Source organism: Cyclospora cayetanensis, unplaced genomic scaffold (assembly GCF_002999335.1).
Source record: "Cyclospora cayetanensis isolate NF1_C8 unplaced genomic scaffold, CcayRef3 CcayRef3_contig_205, whole genome shotgun sequence".
Classification (NCBI taxonomy): domain Eukaryota; phylum Apicomplexa; class Conoidasida; order Eucoccidiorida; family Eimeriidae; genus Cyclospora; species Cyclospora cayetanensis.
This window is the reverse complement of record NW_020312154.1, coordinates 46141-62790: the sequence shown is the minus strand read 5'-3', so window position 1 is coordinate 62790 and position 16650 is coordinate 46141. Positions and strand designations below refer to the sequence as shown.

Below are 16650 nucleotides of genomic sequence, written 5' to 3'. Positions count from 1 at the left end.
AATATCAACATCCAATAACACACAGTGCACACAACAAAACACACACACACACACAACAACACACACACACACACACACACACACACACACACCAACACACACACACACACACACACACCCCCACACACACACACACACACACACACCCACACACACACCCACACACACACACACACACACACACACACACACACACACACACACACACACACACACACACACACACACACACACACACACACACACACACCAAGCGGCGAAGCCGAGTGCGTGTGTACGCTGGGCATGTGCCTTCCACAGCGGCGGCACTTTGAGGAACAGCTCCTGCTGCTCCGTGCGGAGGCGCGTGTGTCTGCTGCAGACTGGAGGCCTTCCCACCTCTGCTAATGCGTCTGTACAGCCCTCGCATGCACCCACCCCCGCAGTGCCTACAGGGGCCCCCTGGGGCCCTGCGAATTTCGCCCCCGTGGGGGCCCCCCCCGCCGCATGCGGAGTCCCCTCCGCGGCAGTCGATCCTTTCGCCGCGCTCGCAATAGGGGGCTTTGGCGAGCCAGGATATGCAGTCTTCCGCGCAACGCCTGGTGCTGCTTCCGCCGCTGAAGACCCCTTCGCTGACTTGGATGCTCTGCGCCATGTCTCCTTGCAGCCGCACTCCTAGAAAGGGGCCTTACAAGGCAGTGCTTTTGACGGCCTGAGGGTGTCTCGTGTTAGGAGGGCTCATCGAGTCTAAGTCTGCTTGCGCCTTTTTGGTTCAAGCGCTCTCTTATAAGGAGCCTGTGGTGCAGTTGCACGAATTGCCTCTGTTGATCGTGTGCTGCGCTGCGTGAGTGAAAGGCCTCTCCCCTCGCACATGGGCGCGTCGTCGCTCTCCCTCTGTCGCTCGCTCACACGGCAGCGACCAACAGCGGGCAAAGGCGAGGAAAATAGCAGACAAGGGCGTGCCGAAGGCCAAGCTAAGAGCTCGCTGCACATTGCTAGATTCTAGCAGATGCCTCTTCTAAAATGCGTGGGAGGCGTGTACGTAGACATGTGCGTCTTTCTGTTGTAGCTCTTCCTCTCTTTCTCTGTGTGTGTTTGTTTGTATTTCTTTGTATGTATGTGTTTGTATGTATGTGTTTGTATGTATGTGTTTGTATGTATGTGTTTGTATGTATGTGTTTGTATGTATGTGTTTGTATGTGCTATTGGCGCCTGAGGGGTCTCGTGCAATGCTCCTGCCTTTCCTGCTGTTTATTCTTGGCGCGGCGTCTCACTCAGCGCAGTACACCTCGAAAGATTCACCAGGCCGTCTCGACAAAAAATCTAACGGGCGTTTACTGCCCTGCGGCCTGAGCCGCAATACTGAGAAAAGCCTTGCAAAAGGCGCACCCCCACAACAGGTGCTTTGGCGAAAGAGCTTACAAGCCTTCAGCTGGAATCCAGTGCTGACAAGACAAGCTGCTCAGCCGGAAGGACCAACCCCTGAGTCTGCAAAGAGGCCCTCTTCACAATCATTTGCATCCTTCTGCCCTCCCTCCTGTACGACACGAGACTGCCTTTCAAGCACCACGTCCCAGGGGCCCCTCGTTGTCTCTTTCGCTTTCCTTGGCTCTTGTCGCTGCTACATGCGAACACCGCGCGCACGCAGTTTAATAGCTCGCTCTCGAGTGTCTGTACACGCAGAGGCACCCCCGGAGCAGAGTACCGTGGACACATAGAGAAGGATGCTGACGCACGCAAGCGCTCCCCATTGCGCTGGAGACAGGGGGGAAGAAAGGAATGTACCTCGTCACTAAGGGGAAGCATGCCACCCTGTAAAGCCTCTAGGCTACATGGGGCCTTGGCAGTGCGTCCCCCTGCTAGCAGAGAGCGGAGCACAGCCCACTGACCTTCACGCCTACGCACTGGAGTGGTAGCGGAACGAGGGGAGCTGAATAGCGGGGGGGTGGGAAAGGGGGGGAAAGCTTGGCAGGCGTTGGATTAAGGGAGGAGGGGCGTGCTGGGCGATAGGGAAGGGGGCAGAAGGGGGGGGGGCGGCTTACAGTTTGGAAGAGTTTATGGAGGTCTGCAATTTGCTGTTGATTTAGGCTGCCTTCAGCAGCCAAGGCGAAGGCCGACTCTGAGAACGCCGCGTAGAGGCTGAAGCCCTCTGGAAAAAACACATCGCACCGCATGGTGTAAGGGCGTCGCTCGCCGATTGGGAATGCACAGGCAAAGTCTGCGATACTGGTGGACCTTCCTTTTGGCTGCGGAAAGCCGCAGCTTGCTACAGAGTAGCCCAATCCGCAACCGAGAGCTGCTAGCCTGCGCTCTGCAAATCAATCTCCCATGCCACTGTGTACCGTGGGGTCGATTGAAGTCCGCGATAACTTTGCTTCTGTCAAGCGCCAGATGTACGGGAAGCGAAAGACGGCAACAGGGCAGGTCCTCTTCCGCATCTGAAGCCTCCTCATCAGCTGCGGGCACATTTCCATGAGAGGCATCTGAGGAAAGCGATGCCAAAGTAGGCACAGCGGGGGGCTCACAGAAACGCGAGGGGGAGGACAATGGGTCGAAAGAGGAAGGTGAAGGAAATTCAGCCGGATGAGCCCTTTCCATCGTTCTGTACAGCCGCGAAGATTAAAAGACAGCAGAAACAACCGTACAGTTACGGGAGATGTGCAGCACCCGCAAACCACGGGCATGCACAGCTCGACATCGGTCACCGACCGACCCCCTAGAGAAGCCAAAAGCACTCCCAAAGAGGAGGGAAACTGTCGTCATGAGGCGGGTACACAACTTGTCTTCCCCATGACTTCGAAGGAGGGAGGGGGCCCCCCTCCCTCGGGGAGGCCCCGCCAGGGCTTCCCAGCATGCAAAAACGGAGCCGATGGGCAGCCGCCTTCATGAATAAAGGCGCAAGTACAATAGGACGAAATGGAAAATGCACAAGACTTTTACGTGTTTTCTTGCTCAAACATCTAACTCACCGAAAGGCAACCTTCCGCTTGGCCACGGACATGCAATGAGCTCATGAGCACCTCGCGAGAAAACACAGGAAAACGCGGGAATCAATGTACTTTTAATTCATAATAATACGTTTTTAAATAGTGAGCCTCCACGCTTTGGCAGTTGATTCCCCTGTTACTCATAAATTACTTGGATTTCCTCCCCTCGTCACGCTAGCATCCCTCTTTGGGCGTACTTGTATTCTTCGTCTCGCACTGCGTGTGCGACCCTTAAAGGGGGAATGGCGGTGCTTTTGCAGACCTCCGTTGGCGACTTGACCATTGATTTGTTTGTGGATCGGTGCCCTCTTCCCTGCTACAATTTTCTGGCGCTTGTTCGTTCCAAATATTACCACAATTGCATTTTCCATTCCATAGAGAAGAATTTCATCGCCAGAGCAGGCAACCCTGCAACTGCCTCGCGCGCCTGGGGCCTAGGCCTTACCCTTAATGGAAATTCCGCCAATGAAAAGCAGACAGATGACGTCGGCTGCAGCATCTGGGGAATTCGCCATCTCGTGAAATCCCGCCAAATAAATCTCAAGAAGCGCGCGCGGGAGCTTGAGCTGCAGCGTCAGGAACAGCAAGGGAGGCTCTCTCTCCTCCCAGCATCAGTATACGCGGATGTCGAGTTCGACATGCTCGCGTACCAGTCCTTCCCTGAGGCATCTCTGGAAGGAGTGGGCTGCACGCTGAGTAAAAGTCAGGTAAGCGACAAAGCCATAGGAGTTCCTTCTTGTCGCTTCTGCCCGCTGGACGCCAATCCAAAGCTCAAACACACGAGAAGAGGAATGCTCGGAATGCTCCCGCATGCTGCTGGCAAGGCCCCAGGCGGCACCAGTTGTTTCTACATAACCCTGAGGCCAAATCTGACGCAGCTGGACGGTAAACACTCGCTTTTTGGGGAGGTTGTTGAGGGGGAAGACACCCTTGACAGGCTCAACGACGCCTTTGTCGACAGCTCTCATATCCCGCTTACGGTCAGGCACTCACTTACCCACACACATACACACTGCCTTCCAGGGGTCACTTCGAAAGCGACCGCAGCTTCTTTCCCCATCCACACCCTTTTGACATGCGCATACACTACTAATTTAGCCCCTGTACAGCTGTACAAACGTACCAGAGATGCAGAGCACGCATTAATATATATATATATAAACATGTATTACTGTATATACATGTATGATTGTATAGATGTGTGTCTATATATGCCATTCAAACTTGGATATTGTAGCATGGTGAGAGATGGGTTCTTTAGGCTACAGAAGGGTGCGCGCACATGTGCCGATGTACTGTCTCGATTGCACTTATGTATGTCATCTATGTGTCAACTTGCATGAATAGTTTCAATACTTCGGTCGGCGTGCCGCGTCTTGGTGCGAGCTCACCTCATCCTTAGGCAGAATAATACGAAGGGTTTGCATGAGGACTCTGGGTATGTAATAATGTGACCTGGACGCGCTTGCCGCTGTGCGTAAATGAAGATTTTATTGCTGAGTGCTCGTGCGGTTTTTTGTACCAGCCAGTGCGGATACTTAGGGCGTACATCCTGGACGACCCTTTCTTCTGCAAGCCTCAAAGGGCGCTTCCTCTCGCTAGCAAAGAAAAGGAAAATCCTGCTGATGGGGAATGCAGAGAGGAGGAAGAAGCAGATGATGTAGCAGAGGTAGATGCAGAACGGCTGGGTTTTACTCCACCTGCTTCGCCGGAGCCCCTGGCTGCTGAAGCCTTGAGCGACGAGGAGACAGACGAAATCATGGCCATAGAAAAGGTGGATCACAAGGAAGCAGAAGCCAGGAAGGGTAAGCGAGGGGCAGATCTATGCAGACTTGGGAATCGAAGGACGTGAAAAGCGTCGCAAAAATACTGTGACAGTCTCAGACAGAGCCGCGGGGATTGGTTCGTGAAGGGCGATTTCTGTTAGAAAACGGCCCTCGAGCGCTGTTTGGATGGCATTGGAGCCACCGTTCCGGCTGTATGCACATAAGAGGCATACTGCTGCAACTGCGAAAAGCAGTTACTCTCCAATCTGGGGTTCTGTTTGTCCGTTTTCTTGCGTGCAGTGACCCTCGAAATATTGGGGGATATCCCGGATGCAGATATGGCCCCGCCGGATACGGTCCTCTTCGTTGCAAAACTGAATCCGGTTACGCAGGACAGCGATCTCAGGCTCTTGTTTTCACGGTTAGTCATGCAAATGAATAACTTACGCATCCGATCAATGTGTTGGTATGTACATGTGTGTGGGTATGCATGTGTGCATGTATGCACGCCCTGTGCATCTATGTGCATGCTTCCGTCACTCCTGATGCAGAAATGAGCAGTGTGTGGGACGGGTGAGCAGTAGACCACCAGGGAGATATTAGCGCCGTATCCCACGTGCCATACGCAGTTATCACATTATCAGCAGAAGCGGCTGCTGCTTCAGCCGCAGCCTCAGCTGCTGTCTGTCCATGTTGAGGCCTTTTCAGGTTCGGGGATGTAGTGTCTTGCGACATCATCCGTGATTCCCGCACGGGTCAGTCTCTGCAATATGCTTTTGTCGGCTTCAAAAAGAAGGAAGAGTGCGAAGCTGCATACTTCAGGATGCAAAACGTTCTTGTCGACGACAGACGGTCGGTCAAATCTATCTACACGGGGAACACCAATTCATCACATTTAGCATCTACTCTGTAGTCCTATGTCATTATATTGTAAATATTGTATTTCGCTTGGGTGACCTTTGTTTCTTTGTTTATGCGCTTTCGCATTCGAAAGCATCCAGACGGCTGCGCTGTTAGTATGCATTTTGGAAATTACTGGCACCTACGGAAATCCATGATTCAAGCTTTCAATGCCCTTGCACTGAGCTGCAATTTCTGGGAATCGCCTACGTGCTCTATTCTCTTTTTAAAAGCTCGATATGCATCACCGTCTCCGAATGCTGTGTTTGCGCACTCAGCATTCATGTGGACTTCAGTCAGTCTGTTGCTAGGGAATGGAAGTCTTTTAAACTTCAACAGCTCAAAGCACCGAACGCTGCAGGAAAACCCCCCGCAGCATCTGGTGCATCTAGTCATTTCCAAAATAGAAGTCGACAGCAGCAGCAACAGCAGCAGTCTGATGCCCCCAGCAGAAGGCACAACTCTGATTTACGAGGAGGGCAGCAGCGCGATAGTCATTTTAGAGAACGGATAACCAAGGGCAAACAGGAACGGCCTGGAGACACTGCCGCACACAAGTACCACCGTAGGGGCAACTGGGGTAGGAGCCGCAGCAGAAGTGCCGGCCGGAGGTAGTCTAACTTTAGTTTAAATTATTTATTGGCGTTGCCTTTCTGTGTGTTTCTTTTTCTCCCCCTCCCCATTTGCGTCTTCCTCTCCAGAAAAAGAGATGCGCGAGGAAGAGCAAGGCCTTGCAACCTGGGCCGAGGGCAGCCACTTTTCGACAGAAGCACAGGGAACAAACAGCTGTTTACCTAATGTTTGTATGGCTGCTTTTGTTTGCGAATATTCATTTTAATTTTTTTAGCGTAGGGGTTTTGCAAATGAAGGCTGAAGGCGTACGGCTTGCTCGCATTGGTCTGCGGTAGCTTGGCATCCCCAAAAGGTTTTCTTCGAAGGAGAAATAACAACACATTTGAACACGTACAAATGATTTAGGCCATATGTTCGCGTGTTTCTAGGTCTATTCCAATCGATTGTTTTTGCTGCACGGCTCTCTGCATCGTTTTTTGCTGATGACGACGTGCGGTGTGTCTCGGTACTGGTGCTTCTCACAGTACCCGTGTATCATGCTCCGTTCCTGAGATCAGTCCATGCGAATTCCTTTGTACAGTATCTCCGTCCGCTTGCTCCGAGCTTTGTTTTATGCTTTCTAGTTTGCTTGTCTAGAGTCGTGCATTGTTTTCATCCGTGTTTTCCCTTAAGCCTGTTTGTGCCATGTCCACTCCCTGCATGTGGTAGTATAAGTGGGCTCGAGAGCGGTATTTTGTCTCCGCTTTACCGTCCGAAAGCAGAATTCAAGCTAGATGACGGATGAGCGGAAATGGGAAATAGTGTCTCGTGGACGAGAGGTGGTTCGGGCATTTCTTTTATCGGAAACGCAATTCGTAGCCAAAAGCTCACCATGCCGCTAGTGAGAGGCATCCAGGGAAAATGGCTTACACGGAACCCCTGCTCTGATGGACAATTAGAAAGCAATATTCCTTCATAACGTTTTCCCTCACTGCTTCTAGCTACGGAACACTGTTGTCCCCGGCCTAAAGATGAAGCTGTTACGTACTTCAAGAAAATGGAGCTGCTCACTTAGGTGCATAGACATTCAAGTTGGGTGGTCACTTTGAGTTCCTCTCAAGTGATGATCAGCATACAGGACAGCATTGCTGTATGCGCTCCTACTTATCACCATTGGCTGCACAGCCACTTTTGCAACAGGCCTAGATCTTCAGGCAGAAGGAAAAAACAAGATTCGCTATAAAAGTTCGAGAGTCGCTTATGATTGTTGTGGGAGCATTTAGAAGAGCATAGAAAGTCACCATCAGAACAGCGCATGATACAGATTCAACTTCGCCCCTATTGAATATAGATGAGGTAGCAAACTTTGTTGGAACAAGTAGATGATTCATGCGATCATATGCGCATAGACGTTACGCAATGTAAAGAATACCACCACAAACGTACTGCTGCATGCATGAACTGCGGAGAAAAATTCCTCTTCCATAGTGTGTGCTGTACATGGAGCATAATCGCACCGAAGATTGTGCGAGACAGAAGGCGAAGCTGAGCAACAAAAAGACTTGAATTCATACGATGGTCCGCATATATCTGCCTCTTGTGGAATAACGACATGTAAGGCCATAAACGTCATATCATTTACCTTACGCCTTCCCCTGGCTTCGCGCCACGCGATTGACTTCTCAGTATACTGTGGGTTTTGCATCACGGAATCCTGTCGGGAAACAGCAAACTTTTAGCCTCAGCTGGAAAAACAATGCCACAATGAAGATTCGGTTTTTTCCATTTTTGTTTTCATTCATCGAAATTTGCAAAATCGCCGCTGCTTTCGATATTGGATTCATCAGCCAGACTCCTATGCTTAACACGTTCGACCTGACTCCTCCCCAGGTAAGCCCAATAGCAAGCTCCCTTCAGTGACCTGAGACTGCGGCTGTCGCTTTGCAAAGCACATCTACGTGCTTAAACGATGTTCACTGTCTCTTTCTGGGGATTGCATATACCGCGCCTGTTGGTGTATATAGATTTTCTATATCATCCGTTCTCCTCTGAATTCTGAGATTGAGTTATTTCCTATGCTTGGTTGTTGTAGGCCCGACAGATCTTGTATTCGGAAGGCACTCCAGGTGAGCTGTTGGATGTGTTCGTCTGCTGCTGTACTTTTTTCGACAGCGTGGAGTGCGCAGCTGAGACTGTGCAGCTCCTCCTGTGGCCAAAGTAATTTCTCCCGCACGTTGCCCACCTACATTCAATTCGGCAGTCACACAAACCCTCAAATTCCATCTACATCCTCCTATGGTTCCCGATAGCGAAGCACTGACCTCGGCCTACAGCAGCTCTTGTTAGTCCACTGACATCAGCCATTATCTCCCGTGCATGTACATAACCCTCCCCTTGCATCAGCCACCCTACACGCGCACTCGTATCAGCATTCAAAGGCTTCTTCATGAACACTTCACGCTTGCTTCGATTAACGAACATGTCCATACAAAGCAAACATGAATGCGCCGTTATATGTGCTACAGACGCCTTTATTTGTAGCCTATCTCATTTGATGCATTGCAGATATCGTGCCGGTGAACGAGGAGGGCAGCGAAGTCACACTTCCGATCTCCCAGAACCCCTACGGCCAATGGGTCATAGTGAATGCAGCCAATGCGTCCATCCGCAACTTTGGGGGGAACGCGAAAAAGAATGTTTTGGTTAACAATGCCTCCGGGTAAGCTGTGTGGGCTGTACTGTCCAGTTGCAGCAACGTGCGGAAGAGCTGTCCCCTTGAGGGCAAGCATATAGCAAACTAGCAGAAAGGCGTACAAGCCAATGGCCTAAAAGGGATTAGCTCAGTCTAAGGGGAAGAGTGAAAGGAAACGTCTATGTGAATGACATGTATGCGCAGGCGAGTTGATGTGGAATACGATCCCGTGCGATCCGCGGGAGCGCAGATTAAGGTGAGCACCGCCAGTGCACAATGCCAGGACCAGAGAGAGCTCGAGGGCAAGCATTACAGCCTACGCTACTGTGTGCCGCATCAATATTTTTGTATGTGCATGTACAGTGTTACGCATATATATATATATATGTACATTTGTCCGAAATGTGTGTGTGTATGATAGCACGTGCTTGATGAGCATCTTCACTACTCTGTGTGCGAGTAGGCACATATCTATCCGTATCTGCATACAATGATTGCATATCTGTGCATGTGCAACTTCGTGAAGGCCGATTCACGCATGGAAGTCTATGCGGCTCTTTGTCGGCACGGTGCTGGTGCACATGCCAGACAGCTTCTGTTTGTCGAGTTTCCTGCGCGTGTGCCTTGCCGCCTTGCTTTGCTTCCTTCTCCTTCAGTTGATAGCCTGCATGCGCCAAGGCCACTGACCCCCCTTCGCTCGCGTTTGCATGCACTCTTTTTTCAGATATTCGACAATTCTGGAACGCTGCACCTGAGGGAGCCCAACGACTTTAAGGAACTGCCGATAGTTCAACCCTACGGCGCGAATTCTTAGCAAGAACGCGTAAGCGATGCTGGACATGCAACATGAGGCCCCAATCAAAACATACACTCATCATGCAGAGACATCCTACACACAATGCCAGAACTGGAGCACCAACATTGTCTGCAGTTGCTGATATAGCCACCAGGTAGAGCCGGCAGCGACACCCAGCAGCGTGTGGGGCAGCAAAGGCTGCTTTTCAATGACCCTCAGATGCATGGCTCTCGTTGTATGTCCAGCCGCTGACTTCCAGCGTTTGCTGCAGTGCGCGAAGCAGCAGTTGCTGCCGGTGCGCAACATCCGCCCCTATCCAGTCTCGCCGCCTGATGCTGCAATACAATATGCCCATTTGGTGCAGCTGTCGTGTTTTCAAGAGCGAAGCTCCCAGCAGCGCCCCCGAAAGCGGACAGTAACACCCCTCAGAGAGCAAGTCTACGCACGTATCCGGCCAGGTGCTGCTGTTGAGCTGCTGATTCGGTAGCAGCTGGGCAAGCGTTTCGCGTATTTCCCTGAACAGAGCGCACTCAAGGAATGGCCACGTCAGCAGGACTCCTCCCATATGCGTTAGTGGCAGCATAACCCATGCCTTCTGAGACACTTGTAGTAGGCGTTCGCGGTGAGCGTTGCAGCTGCACCCCCCCCTTGGTACATGGCTTTGCGCCTAGTGTTCACCGCTGTCTGCTGCCTGCTAGCATCCCGCTCCGAACCAATCATAACTGGCAGTAACTCCCGCCTCCCGAATATGAAAGCTTACTCGGACTTGAGATGAACGTCAACTGTGTACGGTCCCACGCGATGCGGGCCTTCAGCATCGACTCCCAATAAGCGATGCACTGCCAAGGCGAGACACTTGTGGTACTCCTGAGCACAGACACGCCAAACGCTAACGTCCAAGCCGTAGAAGCTAGGCCGTAGAAAATTGGTGAAAGTGCACGGTTAAAAAAGGAACGTCAGACACGCTGCACGATTCCCTAACTTCCAGTTGTCTTGTGCAGGAAAAAACCGTAGCCTGGTTCGGGGCTTGAAGCTTTTCAGGGATGCGCTTAGAGGCTTTGGCAGTTTACCTGGGGTTCTACCTCTTGAAAATGCCGCTGGTTGTCCTCAATGAAGAGCTGCAACGAACGGGGAGAGGCTGAGAGGACCTCCGGAATCTGAGACACCGTAGAAGAAAACTCTCAAAACCTAATTATAAGCCCTACGCCGTGGTCACCGCGACCAAGGGGGCCTCCTTAAGGCAGAAAGAGGGGGGGGCCTATGACCACTCTGGCAGCTGTGTTAGAATTTGGTGCGGTTAAAGGTTTGGCGTGGTGCATGCGGCTGCACCTCCAAAAGCAGCGTGAAGGCTATGCGGCCCAATTGGCTGGCCCTGCAGGCGATGCTAGGTACTTCTCCCAGCTGTACGTACACCTCGAGGAGCTTCAGACACGTCTCTGCATTCTGTAACAGAAAGCATCCATCAATGTCCAGAGAGCCCTCTGTGGCGTGATGATCACGCCATGTGAATGGAAGGCTACCGCGCCCTCGCGTGTGCAGGCCTGCCAACCCCCCCTCCCTCTTCCCCCCCAATACAGCTGACTGGCGTGTGTCTTGAACCCTAACTGCATGCACAGATAGGCAGTACCTCCTTCACATGTCCAGACAGGGCGACCCCATCCAAGAGGTTGACGAGCTGCTGGCCGGTGAAGCCGCGCTGCACGCAGACAGCCCAAATGCCAAACCCAAAGAAATGCCCGTACACCATCACCTTGAGAGCACTGAGCGCTACGCGTCTAGCCCCCCTCACACTGTACCCGGAGGTGCAAGGCTTGACTTAGGAGGGCGGCAAGAGTCTCAGGTCCAGCGGCTGCAGCCTTGGCAGCACCAAGGGCTGCCAAGGAGATTTCACACGGGGGAAGTTCGCCGCGCCTTTCCTGCAAAAGCAGCGAGGCAGACAGCGCCCAGCGCAAAAGGCACTGGCAAGGCGTGTACCCTTGTGGATGTCACCCCGTTGGCTCCGGATGTGTGAGGAGCTCTTTCCTCTACAACAGATTCACCGCACCAGCACGCTGATGGCTGCCCATTCAACCTCCGCTCCACCAATCCAACCCCCTTTTCCACTTTCCCACCCCGAAACGACGAACAGCCTTACGGCGAGAAGAAAGTTAAGGGCCCTCCAACTCGCTTCATGTTTGACCCCGAGGTTGCCCAATGAATGGGCGCACATAGCAAGCTGCCGAGTTGTCATGGTGCTGCCGGCTCTGAAGCGCACAAAGGGCAGCCGCGAAGGAAGGGCTCTTCTATGCAGTGTTTGCTGCAGGTGTGGCGTGGGTGCTTCATGGTGCATGCCACAAACTCCAGCTACCCTTGCCTCTCTCCCTCAGAAGCAGCCAAGAGCAGGGATCCCCAAGAAACGAGTGAAGCAAAACACGCGCAATCTCGAGGTGCAGCGAAGCGAGAAGGCCTCTACTCTTAAAGCTTTCTTTTCGCGCTAAAACGCCAACCTCTTTCCCCTTCCCTCCCTCTACCTTCCCTTTCCCCTAATGAAGCCACCGTCCAGCTACCGCTCTGTGCGCAAGGCTCGCAGCCCTCAAAGGCAGTACAATCGGCGCTGTCTGGAGACACTGGCAGGAAGTCGCAGCACGTCACTGCCGCCAGCCTAGAGCTCAGCGTTCAGGGATAACTATACCGCTCGATGCGGGTGCACGCCGCGAGAATAAGGCCTTTTTCTCTGAACTCCTGTTTGGCAATGGCGTGCAGCAGGAGGCACAAACTCGCGTTGGGGAGGCTCTGGAGCTTTTGGAGCTTTTTTCTCGAGAGGAGTGCAGGCGGAGGCGGACCGAGGTGCTCCTGCACGACCGTTCCAATGCGCGCAAGCAGCTTGCTGTCGCACATCTGGAGGTGGAAAAGAGACAGCGTTAGCAGGGAAAGGCCCTGCCCGTCGAGCTGTCGCAGCTGCTGCTTCTGCCGGAGACGCTTCTGCAGCACGAGCAACAAACGCCACGGCAGCAGCTTTAGCAGGCCGAATTCGTACAAACAGCAGACCAAAGATTTTGGACTTGCTGTAGCTGCCCGCTGCTCAACAGCCCACGCGCAAACCTTAACCAGCTTCAAGCTCAACCTGTTGAGGACGCTGCTGCTGCTGCTTTCGGTGCTGCCGCTGCTGCCGCCGCGGCTCCTGTGCGCTTTTCCCTTGTGACGGGGAGTGGCGTCGCCTGTCTGGCTAGCTGAACCGCTGGCTGGAGGGCTATTTGGAGGAGGCTTGCCAATAATCTCCAGGTGCTCCTCAGCATCGACACGCGGATCTAGATGCAATCTGCGGCACAGGCCCACATTCCCCCTGCATGCCCCCCTTCCTGCCGCACGATCACCGAAATGCAACAGAGACTGCGGTAGCAGTAGCACCCCAGCCACCATCAACGAGCCACAGCTGCACCGTAAACTCTACTAGGTCCTTTTTACTTGCGAATCGCGTATAAGACGCAGGCTGCGTCAAATTCATTAACCTGTCCTGCATCTCGCAAGACGTGCTGCATGAGCGCTGCTAGGTGCATGCGGTCTACTGCTGCGGCAGCCGCGGCAAAGCACCGCAAGCTGCTGCACGCTTCCGATACAGAGAGGCCCCCTCTCTGCAGTGCAGCACAAATAGCGCATGAGGAGCAGCGGCAACAGCAGCAAGGAGTCGGTTGGTTCGGTTTCTCTAGAGCGGCCATTTTACGCGGAAGCCACAACAGCGGGGGTCGACCTTTGTACGATTAGCGTTATAGGACTACCTTTGTGTGCCTCAGCATTTGTTTAAGAGTGCATTTCCACAGAGGGTGAGTTCCTGGAAGCCCCAGTTTGCAGCTGGCGCGCGCAAGCGCATGCAGCTGTTGCGGCGAGAGCTCTCCGTTGGCCGCTTCTGACGCGGCTGGCGTTGTCGCTGCTGCCGCCGCAGTCAAATCTTTGATCAGCTGCAGAAATCCTGAATGCTGCTGCAAGAGCAAATGGCTGGTGCCGCGGATAGCGGCGAGCTGCTGCAGCTGAAACACCTTCAGAGAGAGCTTCGTGCTGCTGTCGGCGCTGCACTGCTCGATCTCCTGCAGGAGAGAAAACAGCGCCTGCTGCTCTCCTCTGACTGCATCTTGAGGCAGCAGTGCAGCGACAGACGCAACCCCACTGCCCGACCTCTCAGGTAGCCGTGCGTGAAGTGCCGCGCGCATCCAGCAGCGCTGCGTTGCTCGGCTGGCAAAAACATCGCTAGATGTGGCGAGAGATGATGCCGAGGCTTCAAGCCTGTATACCGCGCAGGCGCTGGCGGGCGCGGCTATTAAACCTTCGTTCCTAGTGGCATCAAGGGGCATTCGCTGTCGCTCTTGCCCACAGCTACGTGTCAACAAGCAGGGAACAGCTGAAGACGCCCTGCTGCCAGCCCGCCTGTGTATTGGCTCTGCCGAAACAACAGGAGCGGGAAGGCTAACAGCGCGTCGCTCAGTGTAGAATACCACGGGAAGAGCCAGGGGGCCTCTAGCGCTCACCCCGGGGGGGGGCCGCACAGGAAACCGCATTGCACAGGCTTCTTTTACCCATCATCCCGTACTAAAACATTTTCGCTCATGGCCCATGCGCCTAAAAAGCACCAATTTTCGCAAGAAAATGTCTGCAGGCCGGTCTTCCGACCGAGTCTTTCGCAGATCGTGAGTCTTCGGAGAAGACCTCCATCATCTCACGCTCGAGGGCCCCCGCCTCCCGCCGCCCCGGCGCCTGCGTTTGCCGACGCGCGCCAGCATCTGGTGCTGGACATACAGCTAATTTAGCGTAAATACTCCGCAAATAAGCTGCAATTTGCTGTTAAAAGTGACTGTCTTAAAAACGGTACGCATTTGGCAGGAACAGGAGTGACTCAGGCGCGGTGGGCTGTGTGCGTCGATCGTCTCGAACCTGAATTCGAGATGCCCATACACCCCAAAACGGTCTTTACTTGAACATTTTGGCCCTTGAGGGTGGCAGCCGCGCTGCTGCAATGACTGTTCCCAGAATTTCGCGTAGATGTTCTTCCGAGGTGCTTTGGCCTAAGCCGTCCAGACCATGGGGAAACACGCTCTGGAACTGAGGCATCCGCTGCATTTCAGGCTCTTCGTGCGACTTTGAGGCAGAATGCGTCAAATTAGGTGCACTGCCCTCCCCAGTGGCCACTGCCGTTTGTGCAGGTGCCTCAGCAGTAGGATGGGCGGCGCCTGCATCGAGAGAGTTCGCCAGCGGTGAGGCCGGGGCTTCGTGTTCCCCCGGCGTGGAATTTTTCTGCTTAAATGAGACTACAGGCTCTTCTTCCTGCAAGCTTCCTGGGGGGAAAGGTTGGAAATGCCAATTTGAAAAACATGCGCATAGAGATCAAGTTGCGTGTATGAACTGTCTGTTCTCACCTGCATTGTATACCTGGGCATACAGGAAGAAAGAGTGTATTTCAAGTTCAAAAAGGTAGATTGAGAAACACAACAGGCTTCATTGAAACAAAACAACTGACTATTAGCCGCTGTGAGCCATTATACCCATCCGCCAACTTGTAGAAGACCACTCCATCTTGTGCAAGATTGGCGAGGAACGTTACTGGCGCATCGCCGACCTGAGCAGTATAAAGTTTTGGTCGCAAATGCCGATGTGCGTATTCAGCTCGAGTTACACAGTTACTGCGTGTCTTACATTCGTGAGGCCCACAGCATGGTGGACCTCTACCAGTAATCCGTCAGGATTAGAGCTGCCCATCAATTCGACTCCCACGCCTTTCCCGTTCTGTCAAAAAAATAAGGCGATACACCGAAAGTGTAAGCAGCACAGTGACGGGATAGAAATGCCACCTCAAACATAAAGTCCGCATTTTCAGGTCTGAATCCTGTATGCTCCATAATCTTTTTTTGCCTGAGCGAGCGAGGGCAACACGTCATGCGTTAATCGCAGCAAACGGGAGCCGACGAAGGGAAATGCTGTCATACATTCGCTGTTGCTGGAGTGGGTCAGCTGGCCGTAGGGGTTGTCTGACAACTGGTTTTGTAGGACTCTCCACCAACGTGCCCGTGTTGTCTTCAACATGAATGCGGGCTTCGTCCGTCCGCTCTACCTAAACCATGACATTTAATTCCAAGATGTTCGGAGCAGAAACCACAATACACGATCGGGGATCTTTCGGGGCGCATGGAAAAGTGAATCACCTACCGAGTACGAAATGTGCACGGGGACGTTTTTTGCGTCGTTGATGATTCTGCAGAGGCTTCATGACTGTTTCGAAACTCTCACTACGAAGGGACACTGACGTAGTCATAGGATTTGTTCCAACATTCAGTATAGAACCTCCTCCACGCCTGAAGATCAACCACGCTTCAGAATATCGCATTCGAAAATGATTAAGACCATGCCAACCAACTTTATGTAGATTAGCTGCCCATGAGGGTTTCGACTTCTGGGCACAACAGTCGTTGAGACAGTGTCCACCACCAGCACGTCCACTTTTGTAATGTCTGAAAACATGAACTGGATGAGTTCGCAATTCCTTTGTGGCTTGAGTTGCAAAGTCACCAAATCCGTATGCCGCAAAGGGTTTGCCATCGAACAGGTTCTTCCCATGAGCAAAAACAAAACCTTGCAGCGAAAAAAACCATAACAGATACTTTATCCGCATTTTCGTTTGCCCAGTAGAAAAATTAATTTGCAGTGAATGGCCAGCCCCCACACTGGGGACCCCCGTACACCGGAAACTGCTACGGAGATAGCTATATTGCCGTTCTAGTCAAACGCGAGCTAGTATTTACCCGTCATTTAGATATGTTATCATACGTGAGGGAATAAGGAAACCCGTTGAATGCTAACTTGAATGGCCTGCAGAACCACCCATCTTGCTATCTATTCCACAAGCAAGCAGTTATAGAAGTGCACGGGGTAGGGATTTAGGGTTCTAAGAATTGTTTGAAAAGATAATATAAATAGCCTGCGTCTTACACATATAGCTGAGCTGTAAGTAGGTGA

The 16650-nt window shown here is 52.6% G+C and overlaps 4 protein-coding genes across 4 annotated transcripts; 2 read left to right on the top strand and 2 right to left on the bottom strand.

Annotated features, from left to right (window-relative positions):
• Positions 1-1407: 1407 nt before the first annotated feature.
• On the bottom strand, positions 1408-2577 carry LOC34620428. Its single transcript, XM_026337843.1, has 3 exons — positions 2322-2577; positions 2018-2128; positions 1408-1943 (listed from the first exon to the last, which is right to left on the bottom strand). The coding sequence occupies exons 1-3, from the start codon at positions 2575-2577 to the stop codon at positions 1408-1410; spliced, it is 903 nt and encodes a 300-aa protein (XP_026193628.1).
• A 631-nt stretch (positions 2578-3208) lies between these two features.
• On the top strand, positions 3209-6470 carry LOC34620429 (peptidyl-prolyl cis-trans isomerase-like 4). The gene is made up of 6 exons (XM_022733681.2): positions 3209-3946; positions 4492-4771; positions 5033-5153; positions 5441-5584; positions 5911-6041; positions 6334-6470. The coding sequence occupies exons 1-6, from the start codon at positions 3209-3211 to the stop codon at positions 6468-6470; spliced, it is 1551 nt and encodes a 516-aa protein (XP_022590422.2).
• Positions 6471-7948: 1478 nt separating this feature from the next.
• On the top strand, positions 7949-9690 carry LOC34620430. Its single transcript, XM_026337841.1, has 3 exons — positions 7949-8100; positions 9081-9132; positions 9601-9690. The coding sequence occupies exons 1-3, from the start codon at positions 7949-7951 to the stop codon at positions 9688-9690; spliced, it is 294 nt and encodes a 97-aa protein (XP_026193626.1).
• A 187-nt stretch (positions 9691-9877) lies between these two features.
• LOC34620431 lies at positions 9878-16233 on the bottom strand. Its single transcript, XM_026337840.1, has 15 exons — positions 16052-16233; positions 15942-15989; positions 15844-15889; positions 15624-15748; positions 15489-15549; positions 15334-15423; positions 15154-15256; positions 13512-13777; positions 13117-13283; positions 12364-12970; positions 11469-11588; positions 11300-11368; positions 11002-11115; positions 10743-10829; positions 9878-10264 (listed from the first exon to the last, which is right to left on the bottom strand). Exons 1-15 carry the CDS (start codon positions 16231-16233, stop codon positions 9878-9880), a joined length of 2472 nt encoding a protein of 823 aa, XP_026193625.1.
• Positions 16234-16650: the final 417 nt, after the last annotated feature.

Bases quoted from the DNA above. Each gene is read 5' to 3' on its own strand.
- LOC34620431 (XM_026337840.1), bottom strand. From the start codon at position 16,233: ATGGCAAACCCTTTGCGGCATACGGATTTGGTGACTTTGCAACTCAAG. The intron at 15,990-16,051 runs GTTGGTTGGCAT...GTTGATCTTCAG, and splicing joins GGGCAGCTAATCTACATAAA to GCGTGGAGGAGGTTCTATAC. The intron at 11,589-12,363 runs GCGTGCACCCGC...CTGCTTTTGCAG, and splicing joins AAAAAGGCCTTATTCTCGCG to GAAAGGCGCGGCGAACTTCC.
- LOC34620429 (XM_022733681.2), top strand. From the start codon at position 3,209: ATGGCGGTGCTTTTGCAGACCTCCGTTGGCGACTTGACCATTGATTTG. The intron at 5,154-5,440 runs GTTAGTCATGCA...AGGCCTTTTCAG, and splicing joins CTCAGGCTCTTGTTTTCACG to GTTCGGGGATGTAGTGTCTT. The intron at 6,042-6,333 runs GTCGACAGCAGC...CTTCCTCTCCAG, and splicing joins TAGTCATTTCCAAAATAGAA to AAAAAGAGATGCGCGAGGAA.
- LOC34620428 (XM_026337843.1), bottom strand. From the start codon at position 2,577: ATGGAAAGGGCTCATCCGGCTGAATTTCCTTCACCTTCCTCTTTCGAC. The intron at 2,129-2,321 runs GTACACAGTGGC...TGTTTTTTCCAG, and splicing joins GGACTTCAATCGACCCCACG to AGGGCTTCAGCCTCTACGCG. The intron at 1,944-2,017 runs GCCGCCCCCCCC...ACGCCTGCCAAG, and splicing joins TAAACTCTTCCAAACTGTAA to CTTTCCCCCCCTTTCCCACC.
- LOC34620430 (XM_026337841.1), top strand. From the start codon at position 7,949: ATGAAGATTCGGTTTTTTCCATTTTTGTTTTCATTCATCGAAATTTGC. The intron at 8,101-9,080 runs GTGACCTGAGAC...ATGTATGCGCAG, and splicing joins CCAATAGCAAGCTCCCTTCA to GCGAGTTGATGTGGAATACG. The intron at 9,133-9,600 runs GTGAGCACCGCC...CTCTTTTTTCAG, and splicing joins CCGCGGGAGCGCAGATTAAG to ATATTCGACAATTCTGGAAC.